Raw genomic sequence first — 12,104 nt, 5'->3', positions numbered from 1 at the left:
AAGCTCTTCTGCATGTTATCATTACTCTCTGCTTTCGGTAGCACATTGCTTCTTCAGCTATTGCAAGTCTCCAAATTTACCACCTTATTTTGCCAAATGAGGATACACCTTATTCATGCACATTCATTTATGGAGACATGTGCACTCCTGTGTCTACACATGTACACATAAAAACAACAATGATAAATAATTTGCAAGTTCAAAGTGTGAGAGAATTAGCAGTGAGATAGTTAGTTTCAATACCATTTTTCAAAGGCAAGGTATTTTACTAAAATAAATACCAATAAGGTGAGCGTTTTTTTGGTTTTTTTTTTAAAGTATGAGAGCTGTTATTCCTGAAACGGATAACTACTCCAAGCTGTGCCTACACAAGCTATGCCTGGCATGTATGGACTGCTTGGGACACCATGAAACATGGTCTGTGAATTATAGATTTAACAGACACGTAGTGTTGAAAAGAAGGTTATGCGAATGTGGGTCACATGGCACTCAGAAAAATTTTCCTTTCATTTCATGTGGAAAGAATTCCCTTATAAAGCCTTTTAAACAAGTTTTTCAAACAAAGTTTGATAGAGGAAAAAAAAATCAGGGACAGTGTAGCACTGCTGAAGTAGCTGTTCGGAGAATAAGTTGCAGTTTTCAGAAGAATAAATTTGGGTGAACACTTAAATCAGAGAAGACCACATGAACTCAGTTAGGCTGGTAGATTGGAATTGGGGAAGACTTGCTTATGGCTAGAGATGGGCCATCCAATCCAGTAGCCATTACAAACTGTTTAGATGGATAGAAACTAATAGGTACTGAATAAAATTCAAAATGTTATGTCTCCCTAGCATTGTTGCACCACATGCTTAAAAGGACCATGTAGCTTCTTTACCAGGCATAGTAGATAGAGGGTATTTTGCAGCTACATTGGACACCACTGCCTACAACACAGGAGCTTCAGAAGCAAGATTACCAGTGTCTAAGATGGACAGTTTGTGGGCAGCTTGTACATTTATGGTGTCATGATAAGACTATGTTTTCATCCTTTAAGCTCTCGTGTGTAACAGACATTTCTAAGCAGAATGTCATAGTGACATCTATATAAAAGTAAAGATAATTGAAAATAAGGACATAGTGTGTGTTCTTAAATTGCATAAGAGGTCAGCCCTAAATGTGCAGAGTACTGTAATAGCTCAAGAAGCAATGTACTACAGAAAATAAGAATCGGAGCCTAAACATGGTTGAGCAAATGTCCTTGTTATGTACTTGAGCATCTTTTGGTTGTATGGCTGGGAGTGCTATAGCTGGATCTTGAAGAAGTATTCCTAATTGTCTGAGAAAGCACCAGACTGATTTCCACAGTGGTTGTACACGTTTAAATTCCCACCAGGAATGGAGGAGAGTTCCCCTTTCTCCACAACCTCTCCAGCATGCATTGTCACTTGAGTTTTTGATCTTAACCATTCTGATGGGTGTAAGGTGAAATTTTAGGGTCATTTTGACTTGCATTTGCCTGATGGCTAAGGACTTTGAGCATCTCTTTAAGTGTTTCCCTGCCATTCTATTTTCCTATAAAGACAATTCTCTGTTTAGCTCTGTACACTATTTTCAATTGGATTACTTCTTTTGTTGCTTTTTAATTTTTTTAGTTTTTTATATATTCTAGATATTAGCCCTCTGTCAGATATAGGGTTGGTAAAGATCCTTTCCCAGTCTGTAGGTTGTCATTTTGTTCTGATGACAGTGTCTTTTGAGTGAGGTATCCCAGAAGCAGAAAGACACACACAATATATACTCACTTATAAGGGTATACTAAACCTATAAGATAGGATAAACATACTAAAATCTATACACCTAAAGAAGCTAAGTGAGGATAATCAATCCTTACTTAGAAAGACAAATGGGATGGATAGTGAAAGAAGGAGAAAACAAGAAACAGGACAGGAGCCTATCACAAAGGGCCTCTGAAAGACTCTACCTAGCAGTGTATCAAAGTAGATGCTGAGACTCATAACCAAACTTTGGGCAGAGTGCAGGGAATCATATGAAAGAAGGGGGAGGTAGCAAGACCTGGAGAGGACATGAGCTCCACAAGAACAATAAAACCAAAATATCTGGGCACAGGGGTCTTTTCTGAGACTAATACCCTAACCAAGGACCATTCATGGATATTACCTAGAACCCCTACTCAGATGTAGCCCATTGCAGCTCAGTATACAAGTGCCTTTCCTAGTATGGGGAATAGGGTGTCTCTCTGACATGAACTCAGTGGCTGGTTCTTTGACAATCCCCTCCCTCAAGGGAAGAACAGCCTTGTCAGACCACAGAGGATGACATTGCAACCAGTCCAGATGAGACCTAATAAGCTAGGGTCAGATGGAAGGGGAGGAGAACCTCCCCTATCAGTGGACTTAGAAAGGGGCAGGGAGAAGATGAGGGAGGGAGGGTTGGATTGGGAGGAATGAGGGAGGGCTCTATCGCTGGGATACAAAGTAAATAACCTGTGATTAATATAAAAAAGTAAAAAGTATTAAAAAGAGAAAGAGAGAGAGAGAACCAGAACCTCAAGGGAAGATAACGTGTGGAAGGGCCTCTCAACCCTCCAATTCACAGTGTCCTTTATGCAAAAGGCTAATCTCCTTTCCAGTCAGCACATGTCTGTGTGAATAAACAGTCGTCTACCCTTCAGAGGATGTAGTGAAATAACAAACACCTGTGTCAATCCTCGATCTCACAACTCATAAGAGGTTTTTCTCTTCTGAAACGGTGTTTGACAAAGCTCCCAAGAGACATATTTGTGATATTGGTTCTATGAAAAGCACAGCAAAAAAAAAAAGGCTGCTTAAGTAATTATAAAATGTCAGTGGATGCAGCGCTATTCGTGAGATGGTAATCAGTTAATGTCAGTCGCAACATCAGTTAAATAGTGTGCTTCCCCAAGCAACTAGCTTCCACTTGTAGTTAGCTTTATATGTTCTCAGCGTAATAGCTTCCTTTCATGTTACCGTTCACAGTCTGAAAAGTAGATTAATCATTGAATAAGACTCTTATTAAAAATCTAAATTTATACTAATGGAAGTATTTGAAGCAAATGAACAGACAGAATAGTAATGTGCCTGTAAAAATGGAATTCTCTGCCTAGCACCCTTGGGCACAGATTTCAAAACTGAAATATTATGATTCTTTTTTTTGTTTCCTTCTAATACATTTTTCACTGTTTCTAATACTCGTATACCAAATTTTACAACACTGAAGATAGAAAAAAGGAAAAATAGTTATTCACATGAAAGACAGTTTTCTTACCACCTTTTCATATATATAATATGAAATATATAGTATATATAATATATGTATCCTCCATATGTTTAACGCTTCATATATTAACTTTAGAATTTTAAATTTTAAATTAAAATTCATGACTAATTCCAATGCTACTTTGTTGCTTCTAACCTCTCAACTTATCATGTTTTGTAATGTAAAAAAAAGAGATCAGTTTATTGTTCATTTTTACTTAATACTTTTACCTTTTATTTCTGTAAATTTAATTCTTTTCCTATTTTATCATCTTTAATTATGTGTATGGCTGTACATAAATACGTGCATATGAGTGCAGGGGTCCTTAGAGTCCAAAAGAGGACACGGGATCCCCTAGAACTACATAATTACAGGTATTTTTGAACAATGCATAGTGTGTGCTGGGACAGGACTACTTACTACCCAGTTCTCCACAAAATCCATATGCTATATGCGCACTTAAATAGTGCAGCATTTTCTGAGACCCTTCTCCATTCTTTATTATGGAAATGTCTATGTCCCCCTCTAAAGGTACTCTTTAAATTATTTTATCTTCCCCTTGAAATTTTATGCATGCTTATGTCTTGATTAAGTAGATCTCCTTCCACTCCCCTCCAATTCTATCCTATGCCTTCCAACCATTTTTTCTCCTAACTTCATGTGTTCTTGTTTTTCGCCACTGAGTCCATCTGTGCTGCTAGTATCTAAATACATGTAAGACCATCTACAGGAGCACATGTCTGAAGACTGACACTCCTTCCCTCATCAGTCATCAGTTGCCAACACCTTCTCATACGTGAATGAGATTTCATGAAGCCTTCCCCAGTTTACTCTGGGGCGCGGGATGGGCAGGCTTTATCTTGCACCCGTGTTGTAGAAAGTTTTCTTTCCACTCTAGCTCCCAGAATAATGACTCATGAGGCTCAAGATAATTCTTTACAAATACCTTGGCCGTGTAGCTAGGGTCTTCTCTGACTAGCCCAAACTCAAAATAACCCATGATACTAATTTACATTTTGCCGTATGGCTGATTACCTGAGCTCAGACACCATACATCCATCTTCTTCCTGGCTGAAATGCACATGCCTCACTCTATCCCAGAATCCCTTCTGCTTGCTGGATGTCCCACCTATTTCCTGACTCAGCCATAGTTCATTGGCTTTTTAATTGATAGGTGCTGCATCCATACAATACACAAGGGATTTCCTTCTATACACATGTCTTCTGCATTCCTTCATAGGTACCATGAGTTCCTCTGTGCACCAGTCCTGTAACACCTGCTAAAATTTTTTCACTACAGATGTCCACTACTTTGGTGCTAATAATCTTCCATCCTCCCTTTTCCTATGATCCTGAGCCTTGAAGGCATACTGTGATGTCCCATCTCTATAGTTCTTATTTTCTGTGCGTTGAACTTTTGTGAATCTCGGCAAAAAGAACCTTCTCTGATGAGGTTTGAGAGGTACACTCATCTACACATTTTGATTTCCTAGGTATCATACGGTCCAGATTTTCTTTTTATGATCTTTTGCTTTTATATATTTTTAATTAGTTTACAAACTAGTGGGCTATTTTTAAGGATTCTTTATACATCACCTGTCTTCCACTACCACCTTCTTATAAATTTTACTTATGAGTAAAGATAATATGTTTTCATCTAGCTTTTGCATACACAATTCATTTTGTTAAGCCTTTACCTCACTCCTTGTTCCATCTTCATCATTACTTCCAGCGTGAGTCTTTCTGTTGGTAGCACTCCTCCTCTACACTTTCATTTTCCCTTTATTCTACTTTCATCTCATTTTTTGTTCTGTTTTTGTTTTTTCCACATGTTTTGAATTTTTCTTTATTTATTCACTTTGTTTATTATAATTTATTCATTTTGTATCCCAGCTACAGACCGCTTCCTTGTCCCCTCCCAATCCTGTGCTCCCTCACTCCCTCTTCTTTTATTCTATCTGCTTCCACAAATCATTTCTAGTTTTATGAATTTCACTTGTACTCCAAAACAGAAGATAAGAAGCTAGGAACCTCTGTTTTATTGAGGTGAGGTCTCCCTTGGTGAATGCAGGGCTCACCAAGTAGGCTAGTGGAGGAGGCCGTAGTGCCCTGGGATCCTCTGTCAATTTTTCTCCTGAGCTCAGTTGTAACGGGCACCCGCCACACCTGCCTGGTATTTTACTTGAGTTCTGGCAATCTGAGGCTTACTTCTCAGACTTGCAGTGCAAACGCTCTATCTATAGAGCCTTTTCTTCTCAGCCTACATCTGCTCAGTTTTCAATATTTATTTGTCTATATTCTCTTACTATTTAGAAACACAATAGTTTTTAATAAAAGTTCAAATTTTAAGAAACCCACATAGTCATCTTTAAATATTTCTCATAGAACGTGTCATGTTTGTGAGACACATATTTTCACAATTTAATGTAAAGAAAAATTGATAAACATCTACACTGGAAAGAATTACACCCAGTAACATGATTTTTTTATATCCCTGACGTCTAATTTAGTGATGAGATGACAACAAAGCAATGATTATGGTGAGACTTACAACCCACAGCTTGGTGACATCACGACACTGAGAAGTTCTGAAGGACAACACATGATTAAAGCTGCAGTCTTGCCATCTTAAAGGACTGATATTTTTTTTAACCACTTTTCTTTTTAGCAGTGTGGGCATGTGTGTTTTACCATGTATTTCATAGTCTATTTTGACATGCCCTTTTCAGAAAGCAGTAGCAACAGAAAAGCAACTGCACTAGTGAGTGGTGTTTATTTGCCAGCAAATGCTTGCTACATGCCCTGTTTAATCATGGAGCTGGTCTGTAGTATTACAATCATCACTTTTGCATGACAGGCATCCCAGAGACAGAGGAGCAAACACATTTCTTGTTCAAGTTCACACTAGCTCTGTGTGGTGGGATACACTTAGTTCTCGTTTGTCTCACTCTAAATTGCTTATTTTAGGTTACACAATTTTGACTCTTTGCTGAGCTATTAATACTTTCAAATATTATTTTTACCACTTACAAACATTCAGATCCTGAGTCAACAGGGTTCTGCAGCAGGTAAAGACACATGCTACCAAGACTAACAACCTGAGTTCAATCTCAGCTCTTAAGAACTTTACATGTGGGGCTCAAGAAATGGTTCCATGGTTAAACGCATTGGCTGTTCTTCCACAGGACCTGGGTTCAAACCCTGGCACCCACATGGACACCTGTAACTCCAGTTCTAGGGAATCTGATATCTTCAAATAGACAGACATGCAGGAAAAATACAGATACACATGAAATAAAAAATAAATAAATCCAAAAAACACAAAAGAACTTTACATGAATCCTGTAACATAGCATGTTCATTCTTATGCACACAGACACACACACACAAAGAAATACAGTATAAATTAAAAATAATAAGAACTTGTTTTGAATTGTTAATTTAATATGGATCCCAGGATCTCAAATAATACTGGTAAAATAGGAGTTATTGTTATCATCAGAGGATTGATTGTTCTATAATAATTTAAAAAATTCACTTACGTGCAAATATGATTTTCACAGGGAGGATTGTTACACTGTTAAAAGGAGCCTGGTTGTGTACATCTATTGCTCCTAAAGCTGAGTGTTTAAATTATTGTAATCTGCCTTTGTTCACTTAATCAATCTAACGCATGCCATATATATTTTTTTCTGTCCTTTCAGGTTTTTCAAAATGTTTTCACCATCAGAATGTTTCTTCTTTCTATTGAATCGCATTGTAACTAAGAAGTAAATTAAGTTACATGCAATAGCACACAATACTGTAGCATTATAACTATTTGAATGTCTAACACCACAGAATCATATGTATTGCCATTTTGTACTTAGATTCATGGTTGACAATAGTTTTATAGATTAAGTTTCTAGAGGTATACAATGAGTTTTATTTCCAAAACTACATTTTTTTTATTACATACTTTTCAGAAAAGAAGAAAATTTATGTGTAACAGAGTAAATTGAAACCTAAAAATACATTATAATTGAACATAAGCAATACTTGGAAGTTAAGGGGTTTTTTGTTTGTTTGTTTTTGTTTTGTTTTCATTTTTAATTATCAGTTTCCTAGTGCATCCAGGCAGGGGTAAATGTATTTTCTTTGCCTTTCTGTCTCACAGTCTCATTTATTATCTACTCAGGTATCCCCTGGTCTTCATGCCGGATCCACTCTGATTCCCATGAACAGCATTTCTCTGCCCCAAGGGGAAGACGATTATGGTTACCAGTGTTTGGAGGGCAAAGACTGTGCTAGCTTTTTCTGCTGCTTCGAAGACTGTAGAACTGGGTCCTGGAGAGAAGGCCGGTTACACATACGCATCGCCAAAATTGATTCCTACTCCAGAATCTTTTTCCCAACAGCTTTTGCCTTGTTCAATCTGGTTTATTGGGTTGGATATCTTTACTTATAAATTCAACAAACAGTTAAAGATCATGAAGTCTGGCTTAGTCCAATATAATCATTTGTATTTCAGTAACATGATGCTTAAATTTAAAATGAAAGCCCACTGGTTAAAATCTGAGTGCTACAGTTGTAAGATTAGGGCTTTCATAAATGAGTAAGACAGAAGTGTTAAAGTTAATTTATCTAAATGGACACGAAATTGATTGTCAAATATAGCACACTGAAATCATAACATATGTTTGTATTTTAATTTTCTTTATTTTGCTTGTGTACTATTAATATTGGAACTTAATACTTATGTGAGACATATTTTGAATATGACATAATTTTAATATACATTTTATTTAAATGTATCTATTGCTTATAATGAAAGACTAATACCTAATATTAAAGTATTCTTTGCCTACATTAGTCCTTATTTTATTTTATTTTATTTTATTTTATTACTTGCTTATTATTTGCTCTGTTTGTTCTATAGTTTGTTTAAAGCAAAGCCATGATTTTCTTGGATAATATAGCCAAGATATGTTACTCCCAAGAAGAAAATAATATGTGTATTAATTATTTTTAAATAATTTCTCTTGTGAACTGACATTTTGTAATTGTATACAATTATAGATTTAAGTATTGTCATGTCTTATGTTTGAAATGTCAAAAAATTAAATCAAGCTACTTGGCAACTACAGTTTCAAAAACGTCAGATTTTATCTCTAATCCAGTTGATTTCCTGCAAAAGTGTTAAACAGAAGTCAAGCCACATTTAATTTGAGGATTTTCAAGCTAGGACAGAAAACACTAAAGTCATTTTCTTTTTGTTTTGCTTGTAACGCAAAGTGAAAAAAAAAAAATCAAAGTTATTTTCTGCCTTGTAGGATTCATGAGGTATAAAGAGGTTAACGTTAAAATGTTAAAATGTACCAACAATGAAATCAAGTGGGAAATGGTCTGCTTTTTTCTTTACGTGCTTCAAAAGAATTTCATGAGTTCCAAAAAGCATTGAGTAAAAGTGCTTGATTTAACAGGGCTTAAAGAATCATCTGGCAAGCTGAGCTGTGGGTTGTCTTGAGAATACAACTTAAATACATACTATTGACATTTTATAGAGTGGATGTATTTAGGAAACCTTGTCAAAAATGATTTATCTACCCACTGATTTCCGAGCCGACTTTTACAACTGTATTATAATCATTGTGTTCTCTCTTTTTGACATGTGTGGAGCCTCAAAATTCATTTTGCAAATGGACTTTGAGAGAGGGAACTGTAATAAACTTGAGTAGGGTTGCCACAGATCCATACAGGGAGAAGAAAGACGCCTGAGTGTCTCAGCATAGGAAAAGTTGATCACACTTGACAGTGCCTCACCTGCGAACAGAGGTTTCATCTTTAAAAGAAGCAGTACAAGTATTCACTGCTGGTCTGGAGAGATGATCCATCATACAAGAGCATTTGATGATCTCACAGAGGACCCAGGTTCACTTTTCAGCATCCATATGGTAATTTACATTGTTGTATAACAGGGACCCTGAAGTCCTCTTCTGGTCTTTGCTGAAACAGTATGCATTTGGTACATACGCATGCATACAAACGCTCACATAAAATAAAATAATAAATCCCAGGAAGAAAGAAATCTTCATGGTTGACAACAGTTATCACAATGAAAGGTTTTGTGAGTATGGGAATGTTGAGTGTGGAGAGGAGGCTGCCATGTGGGTGATGGACACACATGGTTTTATTTCAATAATTCTTTTACCTGGTATGGCAGTCCCTAGGGGAAGCTTTGAATGTATTACAATGTATGTTCCCCAGATAAACATAACTCTTCCACCTCCCTCATAAACTTCTGAAAATACACAGAAGTTGACAAGTGTGGAGCCTCAAAATTCATTTTGCAAATGGACTTTGTGAGAGACAACTAGAATGAATTTGATAGGTTCATCACAAATCCATACACAGAGAAGAAAGACCCCAGTGTGTCTCAATGTAGTTAATCTTTCCTATTGAGTTTTTTAACAAATGAAGAGCCAGCTTTTGGCTACATGTATATTACTTCTTTAATTTCCATGCATTTATGCTGACAATATTAAATATTGGTAGATGTTAATAAAATGAACATTCATTTAAGGAATAAGTGAAGTATGGAGCATCCACAAAGGCATAACATGCTTTACTATATTTTTATGGCTAATTCAATATTTGTATCGATGGCTTGCTCATTGTTAAGGGTGTTTAATTTGGGGGCTCTTTCAATTGTATCTAAGCATGGCTATATGTTAAAATACCTTTAAATGCTTGATATACGTACCTTTAATTTTCTCATTGCTGTTTTATTAACTAGGCTTTAAATGTTGACAACATTAACAAATGAAAATAAAATTGTTAAAAGTGTTATATGTTTTCTACATATATTCCTTATATAGATTTTATATATATATACATATATATCATCAAATAATCATCACTTTGTTTCAAAGCCAATGTTTTTCTTATTTCAATATAATGATGAGAGAAACAGATATGGAAACTTAAATATTTCTAACCCTAGAACAAAAAGATAGCATTTTTATTTAGATCTTAAGAAATCCTAAAAAGCTTAGAGCTTATTTTCAATGGATTAAAACCTAATTCTTCTTTTTTCTTATTTCCAATTTAAAGTCAACTATGATGAACAATTCAAATAAATACATCCTTTCCTTTTTCTAGAGGAGTTGAAATAATTTATTATATTAATTTCTCCTGAACTCGTGGGAAAATGATTTTAATACTAACATAAACCAAAAATATAGTCACTAGGAATGACAAGTAAATGTCAAACAGGAAGATGTAAGTATAATATGAAAAGCTGTTAATTTATGTAGACCAAGTTTCTAGTTGCATAATCAGGATTTAAAAATTTTGGGAGATATAATGTGCATAGCAGCACTTTATCCCCCTAGATAAAACACCACAGTAGCATTTTATATATCCTTGGGTTGCATCCTAAGCAGTTTTCTCTATATGCTCCACTGTATCTCAGAACAGTATCATGAGCAGCAATATCTCACATATTTGAGTACAAACAGAAGAAGAACCAGCTTTGATAGTAAACCCTGGCCATTTGGAATGATCACAGGGACTGAATTGTGTTTTCTGCCATTTTAAAGTCACATGCCAATAATAAAGATTGAGTCCAAGATGGCAGCGACCAGTGTGCACCTTATATGAGGGACACAGCATCTGAAACTTTGAAATCGGTTAGTGGGGGGGGGGCACATTGACATGAGGCTTCCTGGATGAGAGGGGACAACCCTTGAGCTGAGCCAGTTTGGATCCAGGTCACCCATGGACATCTCCGGGGCCTGAGAGTGGTGAATATTACCTTCTCCCTCCACTTCCCCTTTCCCCAAGCACAGGCCTTCCTGCGGAGGTGGCAGTGTTTGCCCCAAGCAGAAAACTCCATGCATTTTGACCAAGACGTCAGAGGCAGCAGCAGGAGCCTCCATGCTCAGTGACTAAGGTGATAGAGGCAACTGTCCCAGGTAGCCGTCTCTCTGTCCAGCAGACAAACAGTGGGCACTGCTGAGATGACAGATCTTCTACATTTTCATTTGCCCCTGTAGGTCCAAATCTCAGAGTAGAGAACAGGGGGGAACCACTGTGCTTTCCTATTAGGCCTACAAGCACATGAATGCAACTTCAAGTGGGTGTGTGAGGAGCCACAGATGCAGGGTCCCTCTACACTAGCAGCCAGACCCCTCCAACCCATACCCACGCTGTGGGCAACATGAGGATCCTTGGAACAGCATTCTCAACATTGAAGACACTGTTCTGTGAGTTCCCAGTGGTGTCCAGGCAAACAACTCCTGGAGAAACCCAGACAGAGCTGAATATGTGGAGGACAATATGACAGGCCTGTAGGCCACCTGCACATTGAGCCCTCAAACAGGGCCAGCACCCCCACCTGCACTTGCACTCCACCCTTGCTGCTCTAGCACCCTTGCTGCTGACACCCATCCTGTCATTCAAGACATACTTCCACACACACTCCCACCCTTGCCCACATGAGCCTGTGACCTTCCTACCTTAGCTACAGCTGAAACATCAACATCCAGTCTGAAACCAGTAGTCATATCTCATATTACTTAAGAATACTCAAGACACCAGGGACACGTGGACCCAGTCTCAAGTACAGACTCCAGGAACAAATAGCAAATATGACAGATAAGCAAATGGCTAGAGGTTAGCATAAAAACACACCAAACAAAACTTAGGACATCATGGCTTCACCAGCAACCCCAAATATCAATGGATATTTTAATTCATCAGAAACACAGGAAAATGATCTCAAATATAAGCTTATCCAGTTATTAGAGGCACATAAAGAGGAAACAAACACAGCTCTCAAAGAA

General features: G+C 37.1%; 1 protein-coding gene across 1 annotated transcript in view; it reads left to right on the top strand.

Annotated features, from left to right (window-relative positions):
- Gabrg1 (gamma-aminobutyric acid type A receptor subunit gamma1) overlaps positions 1-10,107 on the top strand; it is a 99,479-nt gene extending 89,372 nt beyond the window's left edge. The window contains exon 9 of the mRNA XM_060380718.1: positions 7,457-10,107. Coding sequence (XP_060236701.1) covers positions 7,457-7,726 — 270 coding nt within the window. The 3' untranslated portion in view covers positions 7,727-10,107. The remainder of the gene's footprint in view (positions 1-7,456) is intronic.
- Positions 10,108-12,104: the final 1,997 nt, after the last annotated feature.

Source organism: Meriones unguiculatus, chromosome 3, assembly GCF_030254825.1.
Source record: "Meriones unguiculatus strain TT.TT164.6M chromosome 3, Bangor_MerUng_6.1, whole genome shotgun sequence".
Classification (NCBI taxonomy): Eukaryota; Metazoa; Chordata; class Mammalia; order Rodentia; family Muridae; genus Meriones; species Meriones unguiculatus.
The sequence above is the reverse complement of the archived record's forward strand: the minus strand, read 5'-3'. Positions and strand labels throughout refer to the sequence as shown.